This window comes from Psittacula echo (assembly GCF_963264785.1).
Source record: "Psittacula echo genome assembly, chromosome: Z".
Classification (NCBI taxonomy): Eukaryota; Metazoa; Chordata; class Aves; order Psittaciformes; family Psittacidae; genus Psittacula; species Psittacula echo.
Window position 1 is genome coordinate 101,211,411 of NC_137742.1, and position 23,327 is coordinate 101,234,737.

Here is a 23,327-nt window from a genome sequence, read left to right on the forward strand (position 1 = left end):
AGTGGGTTAGAGTCAGAAAAACTGGACAAGCAAGATGTGGCTTTGACCACAGATTCATGGGAACATCACAAACTCTTCACTCAAAATTCATTAAATATTTAATAAGCATTGGGAGATTTTCAAGTGGGGCCTACATTGTTAATATTAATTATAAATAAGATATTGGCACATTTTACATCATTTCTATTGCATTTTTTTTTCCTGCAAAATTATGTGAGAGCACATGACTATTTAGAGTTAGAACATGGAACAGCCGGTGTAAGTTAGCTTAAAAAATTGTACATTTGAGTGTTTGTGCCAAAGAGATTTCAAGTGATCCAAACACAAGAATACAGAGAAATGTTTCATAAACTTCTTGTGATTATAGGTATTCATATTTGGTTGAATCATTGACAGATTATTTTAGAAGTGTACTTTGTGCTCCACCGATGGATTTTCATCTACAATTTCCAACAAACTTGAATTTGGTTTTGAAAAAATCTTTGCAGAATAGAAAGTTAAACATTTTTTAAAAAATCAAGAAAACCCCAAAACATCAACAAAATAATTATGTTTAAATCCAAACAAAAATTTAAACTCTGAAATAATAATAGAAAAATGTTAAATTAAAAACATTATTATTAACATAGCAAACCACTTAACAGTTCTAATGACAAAACACATTTTTTGCATATTTACCAGATTCTGAATAATACACTATCAGATAAGTTTATGAAAGCTGTATCTAGGACCACAAAGATCTTGTTGAAATGAACTGGAGTGAAAAGGAGATTGAAACGAAGCTATGCAATAAAAAAGAGGGAAACAAACCACTCTTTCATTCTGAATTTTCAAAAGAAACGTAACATAATTTCATGAAATGTCTGTAGTTTAATATTAAAAGAAAACAATATTATTGAATTTTGTTTTTGTTGTGAGTTTTTTGGTGATATTATTACTATTATTATCATTATATTACTGAGCTTATATAAGGCAAGTAAAGAAGCAGTGGTTTACAACTGGTTTATAGAAACATACTTGCTTTACCCTGTTAAATCCAAATGTAAAATCTAAACATGTTGATGCAGAAAAAAACCAATTCATTTAATAAAAAAGAAAAAAAAAGGTATTATTTTCTATTACCTTTCTAGATTCTTTATTTCTGATGGAAATAATTTGTTTTCCGCAGTAAGTGTCGGGAGTCATCAATGTACTTGGAATGGGGTTCATTCTAGGACTAAAATAAATGGTGCTCTCAAATGAGAGACTGTTCAGAGGTGTGAGAAAAACAAATAATTTTAATGCTATTGAGAACAGGGCCTGACTAATCAGTGTGTTGTTTGTGGATCCTTGCTGTTTGGGAGGACTGAATAGCGTAATTTAATGGAATATTTGCACTACAATGCCTGTGAATTTGGGGAAATGGAATTTGGATTAAGCCAGGATTATTTTTGATCTTATCCCTCTCTGCTTGTGTTTTATTTTTATTTTCTGGTGAATGTGAGCAGTGCTGATGTATGTGCATAAAAAAAATGGTTCCTTTTCTCTGAAGTGTTAATAACATTGTCAGGCATTTATCTAAGTAAACACACAGCAGAATGATTAAGTTGGGATGAAGCTGAATGCATGAGATAGATAGAAATTAATTTCAGCATTGTTTATAATCTGTACACTACACAAAATACAGAATGCTTGGCACAGGGGGAAAGTACTGAGCTACGTAAAAAATGTCAAAATGAGATATGAGAAATTAGTTGTTATGTACTGAGTTTTGGAAAGAAGCCCTTGTTTGAATCAGTAAAATCATTAGCAAAGACATTTCCTTACACTAGGATGATGTAGTCATCAAGTTTGAAGAATGGCATTTCCAGTGCTTCACAAAGGGATGAAGAATTTGTCTGACATTGTGGCTAAGGGTGAGATGTAATCTGCTAGAGGTGTGTCCTATATGTGGCACTGAAAAGCTCTCCATCTTCACCAGCACCTCTGGGCACTAGCAATACATACTTGTGAAAATGAAGAAAAGTGAGAAGGAAAAGTATTTGTGAAGATGGTGTGTTGGTACAGTTACATATTAATTCAATAGGATGTCTTCTAATTGCAACCTAATCAAAATTTCCAAGACCAATGCATAAACCCCTTTGATGTTAGCGGTCTGAGCTCAAGTCTATTCTGTCAGTGGGTATGAAAGAACTTAGAGCAGGCAAGAGTTAGCATGCTTTTCATATGGGGAAACAAAAGCAGAAATGTTTCAATTAATAGAGATAAAGCCATACAAAGAACCATATGTCCTGAATCTCCCCTCTGAAGCAAACAAGTAAACAAACAAGCTAGGCTGTGTTTGTGGCAGCAAAGAGGTTCCCTAGAAAGGACATACAGAAGCTTCTAAATTTCAGACTCAATTAAAAAAAAACCTTTAATAATGTAATCTGATTAATTACATAATAATTTTCTGTTTTATTAAGTAACTAGTTAATATTTGAAACTTCAGCACGTTGTATGGCTAATATAGGAATCCTTTTTTGTATATAAGATAGCCACAGCTGTTTTGATACTGCTTATAATTTAAAAGAAAATACATATATACAATGTAGGGATCTATTTTTAGTTTTATGTTTGCACCATTTATTTAAAAACACACAGCAAAAAACAATTTACAAAAACAGAGGAGAAAAGTTAAATTACTTCTTCAAGGAGGCATCACCCTGTATTTATAGTTTGGTAAACACAACATTAATCAGCTGGAAAATGTTCAGCAAAATATAAAACCGTTATGGGCTCTAGTTCAGAGAAATATATGTAGCAAAATATATCTAGCTCTCTACTTCAAAAGGCAGTGCAAAGCTGCAGAACCTGTGGGAAAATCAATTTTCTCTGCCATCAGTGTCTTGAACAAAATTTTGCAGTGCACCATCTAGACTTTTTTTTTTTTTTTTTAATTTAGTTGATTTACTTCTGCTTCTTTATTTAGTATCCGGGCTGCAAAAGCATCCAGGTCGATCCTTCAAGTACTGTTGAAATACTTGTTTGAAAATGAAAAATAAAAGCTAAAGAAGTTGCATGAAGCACACGTTTCTTCCCCCATTTTGCCTTCATACATTTACAGCTCAAGCCTGCTTTTCACTAAAAATCAGGACGGAGTGATTTGAGAATCTCTGCTGACTCCAAATGGCCCCAATAAGATGGCTCATTGGGTAACCCTGAAGGACATAACATATTCCTCTGTGTGTTTTTGCAGAGAGGTGACTAATTCCCTGGCCTGTATGCTGTTCTTTGTGCCAAAAGGTAATTATCAGACAGCCGCAATTTGATCAAACCTTCATTGAAGGCTATAGACAGAACCTGCCCACACACAGCTGAGAGCGGCGACAAAATGTCTCCCCAGTATAATTTTCAAGGGTCCCTGTTCTGTGGCAGGATGACTTTTTATGAATCATCCCTAGAGAATAAGCATGCTCTGTTCCCTTCTTTGAAGTGCCGCCCAGGGACTTCAAAGAAAAACTTATACAAAATACATCCTTTTAAAAAATGCTTTGTTTATAAATCCCAGTTACCATTACTAAAGTAATTTTAGGTTGACTTCTTAAGATTACAATAGATTTAATTTTAGATTATATTACTATTTCTCTGACTGTCTTTTGTCTGAGCCTTTATGAAGGTGCTTTCCTTATGTGAACTTCGCTCCTTAAATAAAAAGTCTGGATATAGTACATAATCCATCTGTATTTCACATGATGATACTTTCTTATTTGGATCTTTTCAATTGAGTGCCTTTCCCATCACTGCTGGAGCTTACTGTTTTGAGGAAAGAGGAATGTATTACAGTAAGCAGTGTGGCTTTACTGGTTTGCAAACATTGTTCAATCTTGTGAAGCAAGATCAGGCTCTCTAATGTAAAATTCATTGCTGCTAACACTCAGAGATTCAATTAGAATCTTTCTCTTCCAAGACATATCTTTTGAAAAGTGTTGTGGAAAAGTAAACTGATGAAAGTTTGAAAGAATGGTGAATTACCATTTTACAGCTTTCAATGTTTTCTGTAGCTCTGCTTTTTTTGCCTGCCTCTCCTCCTGATTTGTGTTTAACTGAATGGTAGTCAGGTCATTTGACTGTTGACATGTGCATAAGACATGCTGGGTATAAAACAATGTTTCAATTATAAAGGCGAAAATTTAAATTCACAGGTAGCTTTAGAGATTTTGAGATGAAAATGTGATGATCGATAATGCTAACATTGAGGTAAAAAGCTTCTTACATTCACCCTTCTGCTTGAGTTTAAAGTAGGTACAGTACAGTACTTGGGATAAACCCCAGAAAGAAAACACAATAAGGGGACTGAAGAAGAAGAACCCTTAGAGTTCACCTTACATTAGAGGAACACTGGTTTTGATCTGACATTAAACTGGCTCTGCATCCTTAAGTCTCACCACCTCTTTTTTGGCAGAGATTTGCAGGGGCAGTAATGACGGCTTCCTGCTGTGCACATGCATGAGCTCCAGGTACTGGAGAACAGTGGGGACTTCCGGCTGTGGGTGGCCTGGTCAGATGCCAGGATGCTTTATCTAAAGTGATTAACAGCTCCGTATGGCAGAGAAATCCCTCATGGATGGAGGGAATCAATTGATGAACCAAGGTCTGAACTTGCTGTCTAGAAGATCTGCTACTTACCATTCCCTTGCCTCTCTTTTGGACTCTTGGGATATGATCTGCTGTTAGTCCCTTAAGTACTGGGTACATGGTTTAAGGCCAGTTTGAACAGCAATCAGCTGGGATTGTAAGTAAGTGTCCTACTGATGCAGGCACAGACAGCACCTTAAGGAGTAGTAGAAAACACAGAGTCAGTTAATGTAAAAAAACCTTCTTCTTTCTGTCTTATGTATTTTGGCAATGACTTTGGCACTGAAAATAACTGAAATAATGCCACTGAAATGTCCATTGACACAAGATAGAGCTGTGTCTACACTTGAGGTTTTGTCAGTATGGAAATGTCAGAAAGCATTATATTCAGAGCACAAATTGCAAGTACAGAACTGACAAAGTAAATTTTGAACCGTGTAGTCAAGTGTAATGCTTGAAACATATTCCAAATTGGCAAGTTGCAACCAATCATGGAACAGAAACAGTGCTCCAAAAAACTGACAGAGCCAATGTTGAAATCTGAATAATTGCAACTACATTTTCATAGTAATTTAAATGGAAGAAGCATTGGCAGAAATTCATGAATAATTTACATGTAAGAATTTAGCAATCTGTGGTGAATAGAAAAATAAATGGCAAATCCAATAAATAAATGATTGTTCTGAATTATTTGCTCTGCTCTGATGTTTACTAAGATTTGTCTTTTTTGGGGCTTTCATAAAATGCTGGGTTTGAGCTTCTCTTTCTCAGGTAAATGTTGTATTAAAGGAATAGCAGAAATGCACACATCTGCAGTGGGGAAAACCCCAATACAAAGACTACAAAGTTGTAACATAGGCTATTTTATGAGGGGTGTATGTTAAAAAGACCTTATTCACCCTGCAGCAGCTGCAACTGTGAAATCTATAGCCTTAATAAGAAATGTTAGCTTATATATATAATGATGAGTTATACACTGCAAGACTTTTTAATTAATTATGTATAAAGTTTTAAGATATACAGAGGAGGTAACATCTGAAAAGATAAATCCCTAATTCCCTTCTGTGCCTATGGGAATGTGATACTATTTTAATAAGTGAGAAATTAATTTGCACAGCACCAGTATTTGTTTCCACATAGAATAGATACTGGGTCCATGTAAAAAAAGTAACAGAAAAATTGTTTATCATCTGGTTTGCCTCACACAGTACTTCAAACAAGATAAAGAACACAGCATAGTTTTAGTAGTTGGAGGATGGTGGGGTTTTAATGGAGCATGCGAGTTTTTGTAAATCTATTTAATCTCTGTTTATTTAAAACTACTGAAGTTCTGTTTCTGATGTCACTCTCAGTATACATTAGTTCAGTATACATTAGTTTATTGGGGTAACACCTCATAATGCACCTTACGGACCTGTGAAAGCAATTTTAAATTTTGTCTTTTTTTTTAATTTGAAAATCTAGGGTTTGTTTTTTTGTGTGGTGTTGGTTGTTTTGTTTTTTTTTTTTTGGTTGGTTTTGGGTTTGTTTTGTTTTGTTTTTCTTTTTTTGTTGGTTGGTTTTGTTTTCCCTTGCTTAAATTAAAAATAACCATCTTCTTAGTATACTGATATTATTTTGTTTGATCTTCAGTGAAAAATCATGTTTGGCATAACTCACGGAGGCAGAATTAAAAAAAAACAAAAAGAAAATAATCAAGGGTTACCTTTACAAAAGTATTGTGCTGACGTTACCTTTCCCTGAGAGCTCAGAAACAGAAGCACTCATTTTGGATGCAGTATTTCTGTAGCTTAGAATCAAGCAGTCTCCATTAATGAAATCTCCATCTGTCCTGTGGCAAAGGTACTAAAGAATTCACTCGAGTGGCCAGTAACACTTTCCCTGTCAATATGTGAAATTGTATTCAAATTATTCCACTGTGATTATATTCACATTACGGAATCTAATCTCTGGTTCTTCATTTTCCTGCTGATGTTATTCTATGTTGTATCATTTGTATGAATTGGAGAAGAGCTGGTGTCTGCCTGTTAAGAGGCTGGTCCATGTTATATAAATAATGCCTAGCTGGGAACGGGACTATAGCTATGGTATTTGAAGATTCTTTGGTGCATTTTATTCCATTCCTAATAAAAAATAAATGCACTAGTTCAAGTTTCCAAATGTTTGTGTCTACTTATTGTCTATATTTAATATTTGGATGCTCATGTTGGTACTAATGAATTTTAAATATATAATCCTAAATGCTAATTTGAACATCCCTGTCTAACATTTTCAACACTTTATATATGGGCTTGACCTTGAGGTGCATATTGTCAGGTATTTTCTGTAGCTGTGCCCGATTTCTGTAGACCATAGTATGCATTTTGAACAAATGAATTTTCAGTACTAGTAGCCAAAACTCATTTCAGTGCAAATAAAAAAACCTGATAGCTTCTGTACAAGGAGAAAATGAAGTAAATTTAACAATCCTCTGCCTATGGAAAGCTTTGCTGTTTCTGAGAATGAATGTCTTTGCATCACTGCCTAATGTCAAACGGTGCTTTCAGGTGGTAGTTGCCTTTCTCAGCTTATTCTAAGTGTCAATCAACTATCCTTGTAGTTCCAGATTTCTTCCCAAGCAAGCGTTGATGCTTGTGTGAAAATGCCTGCTGTTCTTCTGGGGTGTGTGTAACTTCAAGTGGTGTGCTGATTTCCGACCATTATATACGAGCACTGCACTACAGACCTGTGGCCAGTTGGCAGGTCCCTGCACTGGAGACAGCCACCTTAGTTCTTGCTCAAATGAGCAACTTGCAGTTACAGAAGCTGGAACTCCTAACATCTTAAGATGGAATAAAAGCTGGTTTATATTCCACAACTATAAAGGAAGGAATTTGGATACTTAAAAAGAGAGAGAAATGTAGAATTTCCTCCTGGAACAGCAAGTGAATGCCACAGTAAAATACTGTTTAATTCTTTGGCGGTTTGAAAAGCTGAAGGAGGAATGTAGAATTGGCAAACAACTCTGGAAAGGTAACCAAGTTCAGTAGTATAATTTACTGTTAGTTATTGTATAGAAGCCTTGTGTGGAAAGGTAGTGTCAGCAGAAGACCTGATGAAATGCAGGCCTGTGAGCTGTAAATCATGGTATGAGAAACACTTACTTAGAGAACGGAGCACATTCGTCCTTGTGCTTGTTCAGTCACGTGCTCTCAAGATCTGAGCCATGAGGAGTAGCCCAGAGACAGTATACAAACAGTATAAAGGCTTGGTCTGCAAAGACAGGCAGAGATGTGGGTGAAGGTAAAGAATCTATGATTTATTTCTTGATTGGTTGTGATTGGGCAGGTAACAAAATATCACTAAGCTGTGGCTTCTGGACTTTGATTTCTTCTGCAAGGAAGTGCTCTCCTATGGAAGAGAAGAGCACTCTCCTCTCCTGTCCATGTCAGGGTGGGGCTTGGAACTAGATGACCTTTAAGGTCCCTTCTAACCCAAACCATTCTAATTCTATGAACAATTCTTAATGTAAATGGATATCAGGGTGTGTTGTTTGCCAGTTCAGGATCCAGCACTCTGTCTGTAATTTAGTTTTCTGTGAAAACTTCAGTGGTGAAGAATGTACTCACGCTATACTTGTCTCTAGCAGAACTTTTAAACATTAATGAACAGCTACCAGCACTGGAATGAAATCTGGTTTTGTTTAGCCTTCAGCTTTGCAAGGAAATTTTAATAAAGAGGTTTGCAAAATAGGTCTTGGAGGTGATGATTAAGAATTTGCCTTACCAAAATGAGGTAAGCAACTTTAAAACATGATGGTAACATTGCACCTATATCACTCTGTTTTGAAACACTAATAGCAGGCATTGCCTATACAATAATATATATCATCAGTTTCAAGACAGTGGGAGTTTATAATAATAGAGTATTTATGCAAATCAGTGAGGGGAGAGAGACAAGGGGAGGAAGAGAATGAAAGTTGTCTAGCAGGCTGAATACACAAAGCCTTTGGTACTTGAAAGCTAATTTTATTTTTAGTTAATATTCATTGATGCAAGTTCTAGACTATTGTTAAATGATTCTAGTGAATAATTACATCAATCACTTTGAAATGTTTAAGACAAGTGTGGAGTAGCAAAACCAATCTTTGTACTGGAATCATCACCAAAGTTACATTGTGGAAACCATGTTGACGTTAGTTTGATCATGCTTCTAGGAGTTTGTGGGGCTCTCAGCATGTTCTTGGAACTGTTTCCCTGTGTTGCATTTGCATGCATTATATAACCAGTCTGGTTTTCTTAGGAACCGAAAGTAAGTTATGGCATTTCTGTATTGTCATTTCCTCGGAATCTGTCAGCTTTTGAATGTGACCCATCTGTTGATAAGTGAATGGCAACTGTTTATTCCAGGATAAAGCCTGTGCTCAAATGCAAACATACAGCCTACAGAAGCACTGAGCTAAGTTTAATTAGCTGTAGAGTTCATTTAAACTTCAAACTACCAAGTTAACTCACTAGTCAGTGGAGTTTATAATGTATTTCTTGCTAGATACTTGCTAGACAGAGGAGCTGATTATATTATATTTGTTGCTAGGTGATGAATTCTGATAACCTTTATGTTCCTAAAACTATAAATGCCCCATATGCACTCTCTGATATAGCATAATTCTTTATTTACATCTTAATTCTTGGATAGAACTGCTACAAAGTTGCTAAGAAGCCATGTGTATAGATATCTGACACTGTAACTTGAAAATTTCTGGCAAATCAGATTTATACATTTTCCAGCTGAATTCTCAGTTTGTCATGAATGTAGCCGTTAGCAAAATGCAACACAAACATGGTATATCAGTGTTTGGAATGATGGTGCTTTATTGTTACAAGAGACTAATGCTTTGGAAGGGGACATGATGTGGAAAGATGCACAGATTGAGTGGTTTGGCTTTTTTTTTTAATGGGCTTATAATTAGAAGACAAGTAAAGATTGATGGATTATTTTCTTACTTCCTTAAGCTTCATATGCATTGTAATCATTACAGTTACTCTAATGTGAAAGAAAAAAGACATTTATTCAAACAGATATGAAAAGGTTTCTGCATTCTAATGTTGCAAAGTTAGGTGATAATGTAGGAAATCCATATCCCTAATCCTCAGTAATAGTCCTTAAAGCATCTGCAATTAATGGCACCTATATCAAGTCTAAGGAAAGAGAAGTGAAAATAAGGAGTCGTGCTTTTTGTCGTCTATTCAACTTGGAAAAAAGAAAGTATTTTAAAGACTAAATGATATGAGTAGATGTAGAACTGCCACTGAATGACTGGCAAGTTTTGTGTTGGCAGCTATGGTGGTACATGGAATTCATGTAGTTTTAGAGATAAGTAGTTTATTAAACCTAAAAGAGTACTTGGTAATAAAATTTTAGTTATATATTGATTACCAAGTCAGTATTGTAACTACTGTGTGGGATGCCAGCTTCTTGTCTGATCTGTCTCCAATGTGATCACTGTATAGAAAAAAATATGACACTAATAAGAAATAATATAAAACTATATTACTTTAAAGAAATATTATTCACTGGGGATATTCTGGTGCCCTTAATCTCCATACTACAGCTGTTCTGCTTACACTTTTTGTGTAAAGTTTTTTTCTACAAGCAGCTGTTGTTGTGGATACTGATATGTGGGATGCTGGCTCAGACAGCTTTTCATTGCACCCTTTTGCTAGCTATAGGGTTGAATATAAGGAAAAATTCTATTAATTGCTCACAGTTTTCTACAGAAACTGTCAGTTATTGGCCTGATCCATATTCCCAAAGTTGACAGAAAGGTTTGGAATTATTAACACTGCATTGATATCACCCTTAGCTTGTGCTTGTGTTGATGTAAACTATCTGCTGGTAACATTATGTACCCAGTGCTAAACGAAAGAGGATATCCACCTCTGGAAACCAGCAAGAAGCCAAGGGGCACTACCAAGTGTAGTCTGTATTTGAAGCGTAGCCTGTTTTAAGTAATTGATGTAACTTTTCATTGTTGTTTGCTTCATATGTAATGATATTGTTTAAATATGAGCATATGTAGCAATGCCAACTGCTTAAGTAGCAAATGCGAATAGCAGTGTCACCTAACTGGTCAAATAATCACTAAAAGGCTGTACATGTTAGGTTGCATTTTGCTTTTTTCATTGTTTCTTAGTTATTTAAAAGAGGCAGCAACTTCAGTAGCTAGGTGTTCTTTCCTTGGTTTATCTGCACAATCAAAGTTCAGGTTGCTTGCAAATGATCCTGACTGACAGAATATGCTTTCCCTCAGGTCAGCTCTTTTGTGGAAGATGCCAAAGCCTGCCTTTCTTTAAAGTATAAAAGCCTGTGTTTGACGTGAATGGAAACTGTTTGGGGAATGACTGTGCAGAGCAAGATTACATGGTGCAATTTTAATTACATTGTTCTCAGCAGTGCTACTTGTCTGATCTTAGTGCAAGAGTCAAATTTCAAACCAAGGTTATTTGGTTCTGTAACTGGTAGTAAAGAGCTGATTTTGTTTGAAAGAGATGAAGATATGTTTAGCAAGCTTAAAATCCAGCAGAGTTTTGAGAGGTGGCTCTCTTCATTAATCTCAGAAGTTTTGTATTGTAGCAGTCTGTAATCAAGTTGTTGATTTTTTTCATGGTTTATAGAATAATCTGTGTGTTGGAATTGGCTTGATACTTGAGTAAAACTACAACTTAACTACCAACTAATTTTGCAAATTTAAATGCAATTTAAGTTTGTAAAGGCAGTTGGAAAAGCTATAAATGAACTGTGTCCAAGGGCTATATTTTAACAACCCAGTTTTTAGACTGAGGACTGAAAAGGATTGTAGGTCCTTTATTTGTGCTTTTATCAGATATGCCTGGAAAAATCAACTTTCTGCTGGTAACTCTTAAAAAAAGGTTGAGGGAATCCACTTGAGAACACTTGACAAAAAGCACTAAGAGAAATTGTTATTTCTCTGTCAGGTTCATTGATGAAGAAGATGAGAAGGCAAAAGATTTCCTCTAGAAACAGGAGGAAGTTTGTTGAAGTTTTTCATTGGGAAAGTTGAACAATCCACTAAATAAATGGTTTGAGCAGATTTTTCAGATGTGGTGCTACTCATTCAGCAAGTGGCAAAACAGGCTGGCAACCCACAGTATCCATTTTGAAAAGACAATATTGCACAGTGCATTTATTACTCACTCTCATTTCCTTTTATGTATTGTAAGTGATGCATCATTCTCTATTTCTGAAACAAGCTCCTATGGCTGAGTGCTATTTGGAAATTAGTTGCACATGGCATAGGCTGAAAGCTTTATTCCTGGGGATGCCTTTTAAGAAAACATTATGGTACGTTAGGAAACAGTTTTATAATTATTATTATTTCAGAAGAAGGGCAGCTGTACATAGATTTCCACATATTTGATTGTTTGGTGGGTTTTTTTACATTTCCTAGTATGTAGTGATAGGACAAAGGGTAATGGGTTTAAGCTGAAAGAGGGTAAATTTAGATTAGCTGGTTAGGAAGAAGTTTTTACCTGTGAGGGTGGTGAGGCACTGGCACAGGTTGCCTGAAGAAGTGGTAAATGCTCCATCCCTGGCAGTGTTGAAGGCGAGGTTCAATGGGGCTTGAAGCAACCTCGTCTAGTGGAAGGTGTCCCTGCAAGTGGCAGGGGATTGGAACCGGGTTTTTAAGTTCCCTTCCAACTGAAACTATTATACAATTCTTTGTGCTAACCAATAGTTTAGCTTCTTATCAAAGTGTTGAGGTTAGGAAGCAGCCTATGCAGCTCTGTTGAATTACAGATTAGTTGTAATTTCACACAGAAGGTGAAACCAAGACTCAAGATTGAGGCGATGGAGGCAATACGGCCTCTGCACACTATCTTGGGTAATGTGTAAAAAGCGCTTTGTATTGATAGCTTACTTAATGAAAAGCTCCTGCACTTTGACTTCTTGTCTCAATGCACTGCTAGTCTAAGAGAGAGATATCAAGCAATATTCTTTTCTCCCATCTCTGAAAAAACTGAGTGTAGAAGTGAGTTGCTGAGAGATTTCATAGACGACAAAAGGTATATTTTTAGAACTGTAATTTCTTTTGCCATCCCCAAATCACTAAGTTATTTGTACTTCCCACTGAAGGAGTGGACAAAGCATCCGTTCCTCCAGTAAGGCCAAATATTTAATTTCTGAATTTAGTGAAGTTTCTTACTAACGGCCCAAACTTCAGGCAAACATAGCTATGTGCATAATTTGTGAATCTTTGGTTCATCTAACAGTGTATCATAGTTTCAGTTAAGACTCAAAACAAAAATGGTCTTAGTTGAGCATTGATGGAAGCTTGTGCCATTAAAAAAAAAAAGAAACAAGGAGTTATGACACATCACATTAAGAAGTGACAGATCACTGTAATTATAACAAACTGACCTTGAAAACATAGAGTTTTAATTGTGAACTTGAGGTAAAAGAAATCCTCATAACCTGTGGCTAATTGTCTAGTTAACTGAAAACCCTTACTAAATAAATTTGTGGCTTTGGAGACATTTTAAACACATACTGGTGATGAAAATAAAGTACTTTGTGTGCTGGATGCACTGTAGTTATTTACTGTGAGTGATTGCTTGTTGTTACATTTTGACATCTGCTGGCAGCAATTTATTTACATAGTTAAATCTCCTGGGACACAGTTTCTTCTCCTGAATGCAACCTTAACTTATTAGTTTTCAATAAGTTACATATATAAAGATATTTCGTTTTGGTAGGACTGAGGGTGACTGCTCCAACATCAACTGTACTTGTGCGGAAGCCAAGAAAATTCATAGTCAGTTCTATTCTGCCTTTTATGCTTTATTCAAAGGGAATTATCCATTATATCCCATTGGGAATTCTTGTACAAACTCAGACTTCTGTCCCATCTTCTACACTGAAGAATACAATTAATCTCGTATTGACAAACTTCTCGTCAATTTGCAGAGCCACAACATATTGAATACACTTGGATGTCTTTGATTCTGTCTGCTTATGTCTCACACTCAGCTGGTGAAGATCTTGTAAGAATCTGAAGTTAATTTTGTCTTATGTTCTCCTGGGGTTTTTAGCAAAATGTTATGTAAAACTGCCAAAATAGAATTGCATCGATCATTTACATTGCAGTGGGAAAGCTTTTCACTGAGACTAACAAAGTTAAAAGCATTCTTTTCTACATATTGCTTCTGGGCTTGGGGTCATTTGGACGGTTCAGAATCAACACAGTTGATCGTGAAATGCCATATTCCTCTACAGATGTGGCGGTTCCTTTGAGACTGTGGCTCCACAAAAGCAGTATCAGTTTAAGCATCCTCCGCAGTTCCAAAGGGACAGCAGCTCAATTTAAACTGAACTATGTTTTGTGCTCAAAAGATCAATGGCTGTGATATAGCACTTAAGGTTTTTTGTTTTTTTTTTCAGTCATGCTGACATTGTATTTTTTTTTTTTAACAGTAATTTTTCTCTAGGATTTAGAACACAAGATATGGTATTACCATGCCCAGTAATGCTGCCACTGACCCAGGAGATCAGTCAATAAAATGTCTACATTGTAATGAATAAGTCAAGATAACTTCCAGCTGAGAGCAACTCATTGCAACTGCTTCCACTTGATTAGATTTTTACCCTAAGTGAGACAATGTGCAGGAAAATGCTATGTGAAAGTATCATGTAATGTGATCTGGTGAAATCTGCTGTGGGAAGGAGGGAAAAGTTTTGTTTGTAGTGTTTATGTTTTCCTGCAATTTCAAGGAGCTAGAGACTGTTGATGGAGCCCTGTTGGTAGAATAAATCTGCTGAAGAACACGAGATGCTACTGAGGGATCTTCCTTCCTAGGAGAAAGGAAAGAGGTGGGAAAGGCAAGAAGAGGTGACATATCTGTGATGAAAAAGGCAGGAATCCTTGAGATTGGTGCTGGTGGAGCCATTTTGCTCACATAGTATTCTGTGCTCTGTGAAAATACTTGCTAGAGTCCTAAACTCCACTGCTGCTGGGCTAATACACTTTGCCTCAGATCTGGGCTGATACAAGTTGTAATGCTTCTGGTTTTACGGTAGGGTTGCTCAGCTTTAGCTCAGGGTACCTGATGCCATACTTGTATCTGGCCAAGTGGTGGTATGATGTGTCAGAAGAAGAGACCCAGAGTTTGGCATGATATGAAAAGATGCCAGAGTACAGTATTGGATATAGCAGAAGGCGAGGAGAGAGACTAAGCAGAGCATCACTAATGTAGGTCTTCAGTGGGGATGGAGTCACTTGTTCTGGAATCACACATCATACCCATTCTACAGTGGGAGCAGCCTGTAGTCTGGTATCACTCAGATGAACTGTACTACCAAATTGCAAGTAGTCAGCAGTTTTTACAGCTCTGCTAGGGCTATCAGTAATAGCCAGGTAACGCAGGAGAGGTGAGATTCTTCCAGTGAAAATACCATACCTTTTACTAGCGGCAGCTGGTTTCTCAGTGAAATCCCTTTCTTGATCTATGGGAAGCTTATCTCCCATCTGTGATCCATTCTTGCTATGTGTTTTAACAGCACCAAAAAACCCTGTGACTATTAATAGGTATTATTTGTACTGTGGAAAACATATTCTCTGAGTGGCAGATATGCACACCCTAGTGCCTGCTGGGTGAACTGCTGGCCTAATTCTTGCATTTGATTGAGGCTGTGCACAAATCTGGTCATCATACACAAGTTGCAAGGGGAAGTTTGCCAGTTTAGCTAATCAGGTTGGTTTTGTACACGTTAGAAGTGTGTGCGAAGATAAAATCTGTTGCTTAGTACTTGTTCTTCCAAAGAAGTCTAATATAAATGTGTATTTGTATTAGGCAATCCTTGTTATAGTTTGACGAACATTGTACCTTTGCTCATGTTTTCTCAGTTTTTGATTATCTGGATGCTAAATATGTCATTATAATTTATTTCAGGGGCACGTGAAGAATTTATATAGATACAAGGGAATCATAAACTTGCAGTGGGAGATAATAAACTACTATTGTTTACTGTGATTTTTTTCTTAAATAATTCTGTAGACATTCTGCTGGCTAGCTGGAGTTTAGCATTGAGTTATTTATAAACCTTCAAAAACTATTTTAATGAAATTAATTTTGTAATTTTCTTAAATGTTCAATAAGGTTTGTTTGTATGTGTATGTGTAAAACAATATTTTAGTCATGAATTGTAGCTTTACAAAACCACAAATCCATTATTTCTAGAGCACTGTTATGAAAAAATGATAACCTTGCATCACAAGGAACAACCTGTCTGACTTAACTGCTGACAGTGTCTTGTCTAGACTTTAGTCTGCCTCCAAAAGTGTCATGGGGGACATAATTCATCTCTTGAAGACTCATAACACTTTGCATTTCTATTAGTTTGTGTTGGGCTGATGTGTGACACCCTGTACTAGTGTCAGGCATTCAGCAGTGCGATGAATGCCGTCATGTGGTGGCCTGTTACTATCCCCTTAGCTACTTGCCTGCTGTTTTCAGTCAGCTTCAACGTTTATGGCTAACAAGAGCTTTGCTAGGTCAATGGTACTTACGAATTTTTATGTACAACAGTACTCAGAAGCATTTATGATTGCTTCAACCATCATTTTTATCTCTTTGTAGTTAATGAAGCTAAGCTTTGCCAATTTCTAACTTACCAATATTGGTAGTATCATTGAGCAAAGAGGACTTTCTAACAGAGCTGAGGGATCCCTGCTGGGCTGGAAAGTTAAGTTGCCTTTGTGCAGCTGTAATGTGCTTTTGCATCTCTAAATTTCTCACAGCTATAGCTTCTGACTTGTGATTTTAATATGATCTAAAGGTATTTGTTAAAAAAGATAAGAAAAAATATACAAGATAATATTTTCTTGCTGCAGTACTTCCTGCTGATTTGAACAAGGCTAAGTTGTATTTACAAGAAGTATGCTAACCTTCATTGATAGAGAAATTAAGCCTCCGTGTGTGTGTTTTCAAATGTGATATTTCCTCACTGAGGAGCCATTTTGTTGCTAGCTATCATAAAAATACAAATACCTGTACATAGAAACATACAGTGTAAGGGGTTCTTTTTTGTGCTTATAGGTAAATATGTATATTTAATGATTCAGAATGCCTCTGTAGAGATTTCGTCAGACAGAAAATTATAGATGCTGTCTTTCTGTTCAAAACAAATTAAACTTCTGAGAATTAAACTTGGGGAAAATATTACTTTGGAAGAGAAATACATCAGCTTAATACATGCCTTTGACTATAAGAAATTATTTCAGGTTGTTTTCTTTTGTATGGTTTGCAAGAAATCCAACTGCTAAACTTTTGATGTTTTAAAATGGTTTTCTTTAAAACATCTGTAGTTCATTATCATAAATATCACAGGAGAAACCTCACATATGTGGTACATCATAACTGTGAGAATGGGATATACTGAAATGATGAATCTCATGAACTAAAAATTTCTTGCTGAGATGTGCAGGGGGTAATATTTCCAACTACAAATTCAGTTTCCCTTCATAACAGTAATGGATTCTTGGGATCTTATACAAGAACCCTTTTTCTAACAGGTCCTTTGATAATAAGCTTGAAGTCCGTGATTAAAGTCTTGAATTCAGTGATTAAAGCCTTGAGATTCCTAATGCTGAATATTGCTTGGTGGACCAAAATATTCTGTGCAATTCACATGCAAATAAGTTTTGTTACAGAAAGGAGGAAATGTCTAACACAAGAGGCTGAGAAATGAACAGAGGGTGATGAGTGATATGCACGGTTTTTTTCACTGGGAGATGCTTGGCAGTATTTTCATTTTGCTTGTATGGAGTTTTGGAGCCTGTTTCATACCATGTGGCATATTAGGCACAATAAAGATGTTCATCTGGCAGCTGGAACATAACTAGGAACATCAAAAGAGTCATATATACAGCAATAAATGAGAAACTCTGCCTTCATGTAAATAAATATTACATCGTATTAATTGCCCATTGAGTTCTTGACAATGGGACACAATCACTAGTCCTGCCTGGTGTAGCATTATGAAAACTTTAGGACTATAGCTGAACAGTTACTATTATTAACCTTTTGCTTCTTGTGTTTTACTTCTGTAGCACCTTGATCACCAAACATGAATTGTTTTGCTGCAAAATCAGACTCAGAGTGAACAAGTGGTCTTTGCTCTAAAGAGCTTACAGTCCAGTTAAACTCCTTAAGCTCTAACACAAAAAGAGTGTGCAGAAGGATGTGGGAGGTTTTAGTGTCCACTCTCATCAGGCTGCCATTTGTCCAGTCTGTTAATAATGCTGCTGGGTAGTATGAGTAACGTCAGTTATCCAGCTCATGGCTTCCTCACATGTCATCTCTGTGACAAATGCATGAACATCATGAACATTATTGTACATCATGAGGATCATATGCCATCATGGTTGCCAAGCAGCAAAGTGTTATATATTGGGAGACTACTTTTTCGATTTAGGCAGACTGCCAGATGGTTTGGTCTCTTCTCTCCATGGCAGACTCCTTAGAGCATATGTTAACCATCCAACTGACATAGATTTTAGTAACTGCATTTACTTCTTTGGTATCTGAAGATTGTTTAAATACTAATTTGAAAGGATTTGATTGAAAGAATTCCTTGTAACGGCATGTTTTATTTCTGAAAACAGACATCCAAGCCTTCTTCTTGAAACCTAGCCCTTTTGATCATTTAGATAGCTTTTCAGTGCAACATTCTGAACTGGGTTTTTCTGCATGTGATTGTTCATCTTATACTCAGAAGTTCCAAGTCCCATGCCCAAATTTCCTTCAGCTTTAGGAGAGAGTTCAGTGTCAGGACTTCTCCAGATGAATAAGCTGTGTAGTAAGACACATTGGTTAGTTCACTTCATTTTTGTAGTTTTAATTTTCTTGAATGAATTGCACATACATAGGCCTGATGTAGAACCGAAACACCAGGGGATTAATTGAATCTACAATTTCCACGTGTGGAAAAGACTTTAACATATTGCTTAGTCCATCCTTTTGGTTTGTAGCAGGCACACCAGATTGGTCTTGGGTGATATTGGATTAAGCTGGTATTTGATTAACCTTGTGTTAAAATCCCTACAATGGTAGGTATTCAGCATGACCTCAGCATCCTCTTTTAATAGTTAGCTGAAAGGCTTTCTTCAATATCTGTTTGAGATTCCCTTCTTTTGAGATCTGCAAAACCCTCCATGGTCTCTTATTATACTGGTTAGTACTTGGAGGACACAAGAAGTGATTAATTAATCACTTTTTATAATTTTAACCTTAAGATTTGTACACAGGCTTTGTGTGCAAAACAAGTTTTCTTCACCGGAGAATAAGAACTAAAATTCATGTTTGCTCATATTTAACAGACTATGCTTTTTTGGAGCATCAGCAATGTGTAGCTTTGCTTAAGGGATAGCTGTAGTGATACAGGTGAAAAATCTGAGTAAACTGATGAAGTTGAAACTTCTAAGATCTCTCCTCAGTGCCTGTCAGGGCAGGAAATTGTGGTCAATGCCAGGGCTGGCTTCTTAGGCTATGAAGCTCCTACTGGGGCCAGATACAGGCAGCTCAAGTGCTGACAACTTTGGGTATTGCATTGGCTTTTCTCCAGAATCTACATGAATTTAAGCAAACAAATGATTCCCAGTGAGTGGCATCACGAAAATGACTGGGAACGCAGCACAGTCTCATAAGATGTTCCCTGGTTATCCTAGTCCAGGAGACATCATCATTCTGATTTCACATTTACCCCTAACTTAAGAATAGGGATTTTATCTAAGGTTACAGTTCTCTTCAACTAGTTTAACAACTGGCTTCAATTTCACATCTGGCCCTTGGTCAGAATAGTCTTCAAAGTTCTCCATTCTTATGATCACTTCGTCTTCTACCCATTTCTAATTTCTCTCCTACATATCAGTACATCTCAGAGCCTTTTCATTTTCTTTCTCTCTCCTTGCTCTTAACCTCATCAAATACTTTTGTTTCTGTGGTAGAATTGGGAATTGAAAGCATCAGTGCTTTTGTATGAGATATATGGTAGGAAAAACAGTTTCTTACTTTCAAACAACTTTGCTTCTGTTTTTGTTGGAGAAAGTTGCAGGGTTTCATAAAGCAAGGTCAACAGATGAGCAAAATATAAAAGGTCTACAAGTGTCAAATTTATAACTCTAAGGGAATGCAGAATATAGATCCAAGTACTTCTGTTTCCATGTGTCAAGTCTGCATGTGGTCTTTGATTTTCTGCAGTGTATGCAGATGGCAGCAATGCAGGAATCTCAAGGTTTGTGAATGCCGAGCAGCAAGGTGGGAGAAGTATACTCCCAGCCAGTTTCTCCCCACTTTCTGAATCACAATACAGTGTTGCCCCTTTTTGAATGTGACCTGTAGTATTTGGCTGGGTGATGCTATCGCCCTGAAACATGACATTTGGGTTTAGATGATTACTTTATCGTAGTTTTATTAGGCTCTTTTTTTTATTATTATTTTACTCTTGACATAATTAATTTCTCAGAGTGGTGCCAATTTTTTCCAGTTCTAAGCTATTAATAGACAGCAGATCAGCAGCAGCTTCTGAGAAGCATATATTTATTAATTATAACAAGGTACCTACCAAAGAGCCTGTTTCATTGTTTCGATTTTATTAAGGGAGGAAAAGAACAGGCTAAAAGAGAATCTACTCCTAATTCATCAAGGCTGCAAACTACACAGTGATCAGTAAAGAGAATTTCAACTTCCCACGTTTGTGGTGACTGGAAAGTTTTGTCTTTTTGGTGGGTTGATAGCTTTAGGAGATTACAGTAAATCTGTTAAAATGCCTGTCATATCGACAACATAAATTGTGACGGGCTGTTTTGCACTGGGGAGGCCTTGCTAACAGAGAGCTTTCCATCAAATTCCTACCATGAGCACAAGACTCTTTTGGCAAGCGATTCGCAGCCTCGGAGAGCAGCATGGATGCCAGCACAGCCTGGGCAGTGTGAGGTTGATCCGAACTGCTGCTGGTCCCACATTCTGTGTCTTCCCCCTTGCTTCCACTGCAGTATAAGACTTTGCAAGCAGGGGTCTGCAACATGACAGACTGAGATAGATTTATCTGAAGGGATTGGAGTACCTGAGGGAAAAGATCTTTTGTGTCTTTTTTATTTATAATCTCACTTGCTTTCAGCAAAATTCAATGAAATGGCAAATCAGCTGATGAAATGTGGGTTAGTTATCCCATTGTGAATCCAAGGACAGCTCTTTTTGCCCTCAAGTAAAGCAGAGAAAATAGGAGCAGCTTTTAGTTAAAAGATGTAAGCAAAGCTAAAACTTGATCCTACAGGTGCCAGGGTAATTTTTATGTGGTGATTATAGATTTTGGACTCTTGAGGATAGCCACAAAAAGTCACAAATTAACAGGGTCACAACTTTGGTTTTTACAATCCCACCTCAGGCTCTAGAGCTGTTGTTGATGGTCAGTGTGCTGTTGCTGGGTGACACCTGCGGGTTCTCTGTGAGGGCATAGGGCTGGTTCCGGGGTTGCCCTGACACAGGGCATCACTGAGCCTGTCAACAGGGATGGTGGTGCCTCTGGGGAAGGGGCAAAATGCTGCTTGGGGTGAGGGGAGAGAGGGTGTGAGAGCGTGTGAGCCCCAGGGGAAGAGGAGGATGAGGAAAGGGAAGAACTGGAAGAAGGGCTGCATGCGCTGGAGCGGGATTCTGCAGAGGACCCCGCACTGGAGCAGGTGGGTATGTCCTGAAGGAACCTGCAGCCTGCAGAGGGGAGATTCAAGCTGGAGCAGAGGAAAAGTCTGAGGAGGAGGAAGGAGCTGCAGAGAGGAGCCCTTAGTTGCTGCCTGTAACCCCTTGCTCTCCATCCCCCTGTGCTGCTCTGGGAGAGAAGGCAGAGGAGTTGGGAGTGAAGGAGTGAAGCTCCCCTGGGGAAAAGCAGGAGGGAGAGAAGGTGTGAAGTTGTATTCACATTCTGGAACCAGGAACAGTTCTTTTTCACTGTGTTGGTTCTACTTTGGGATTCAGTCCCAGTGAATATGCAGAGAGGAAGGATCTCCAAGAGATCCCCTGGCAACCCTGTCCTCACTTTGGTATGTCTGGAAATATGCAAAATCTCATAAAGAGGATTTCTGTGTAACTTTCCTGGAGTGTTGCGTAGTCATCCACTGTGAGATTCTGTCTGTTCACTAAGAGTGGTTATAGAGTTTGCATAGCCAAGAAAATCTTGGGTATTGGGCAGGCTGTAAGAAAATCTGGGATCATGTTTTTCATTTAAAGACAATGACCCAATACAAGAAGTCTATACTGTGAATTGAAACAATTACACAAAGTGCTTTATTCTCAGTAAAACTCCACTGTCTTTGATCTTCTGTAGTCTGTATCTGTGTCTGTGTTAACTTCTGAAATTGTAATGCTGTTATTAAAGATCCAGTAGAAATGAAATGTAAAATCAAAATACCAAGAGCATACAGGTAAGTGAAAAATCTACAACAGCAGTAACTCAAGGAGCAGGTAGAGAATACAGAACAGATTGTCTGCAAAAAGATCCTTCTCATGCAAATATATTGTTCACACGTGTCAAAACCTGAGAAATACACTTAGCAATTACAAGTCTGTGGTGAAGACCTTAACAATATAGCTGGTAGTTACATGAGTAATGTTTTCTCCGGTGTTTTGTGCAAAGTGAATCTACCGGACTCAGAGAGGAACTTGAGACAGTCTCAAACCTCTGTACTTTAAAGATGTTTTGCTCTCTATGCCAGCTTTCCAAAATATTTAAGATCTTCCATGTAAAGTGAAACAAGATTATTGACAGCTAATGTTTGATTAAAAGTTCTCATAATCCTTAGCTACACTGATAGTGCAGCCCAGGCACTCTGTCACCATCCTGGTACGTAGTAAGAAATGTTACAGGTTGGGGTTTCTGTTACACAACACATTTACTGTAGGCTGAGGTTGAATATTCTGTAAACAACCAGCTTAAAGTTTTACTGGATATCTGAAACCACTTGCCCAAGAGAAAAGCCTTTGGAGATCCTTGGTTACAATGAGTGTGACAACAAGGTTCCTACTTTTGCTGCCCATTTTTTAGAAGTAGGTGTGCATTTCATGCATTTTTTGTTAAGTGATTGCAAAGTGTTCATGTCCAAAATGTTCTATCTCCTACCTCCCCAGTTAGGATAACCAAAATATCTTTATCCTTCTGAAAATGAATATTCATATAATTTGTCTATGAATTATAGTCACACAAATATAAAGCTTCTTTGAAAGTTTTTCCTCATAGATTGCAGTACATTTCTTCCTGAGATCTGTAGATAAGCCAATGATGTAAGATGTTTGAAGTCTGTGTTCCAAAGTTGATACTTATAATTGTTTGTTTATTTTTTCTTTTTTCCCCAGTGAAATTTGATGACTGCAAGGGGAATAATAAACTGACCTTTGAAGTTTCTAACCCAGATTTTAAGGTGGAACGCGATGGAACTTTAGTTGCACTAAAGAATATGTCAGAAGCTGGCAGAACCTTGTTTGTCCATGCACAGTCTGAGCATGCTGAGGATCTGGCAGAAATTTTGATTGTTGAAGAAAAGGAAAAACATGGTGCATTAAAGGTAAGATATACACAAAAGATTAGAAGAAAGTACCAGGAGATGCGTTATGCTGTTAGGTATTTACATGTGCTATCTAGGACTGTAAGTGGTTTTAATCTGTTAGCAGGTATCAAAATCAGTCTTC

General features: G+C 37.2%; 1 protein-coding gene across 1 annotated transcript in view; it reads left to right on the plus strand.

The window, feature by feature from the left end:
* CDH13 (cadherin 13) overlaps nucleotides 1-23,327 on the plus strand; it is a gene marked incomplete at both ends in the record, with an annotated part of 482,104 nt that overhangs the window by 148,503 nt on the left and 310,274 nt on the right. The window contains one exon of the mRNA XM_080638637.1: nucleotides 22,995-23,203. Within this exon, the coding sequence (XP_080494763.1) occupies nucleotides 22,995-23,203 (209 nt within the window). The remainder of the gene's footprint in view (nucleotides 1-22,994; nucleotides 23,204-23,327) is intronic.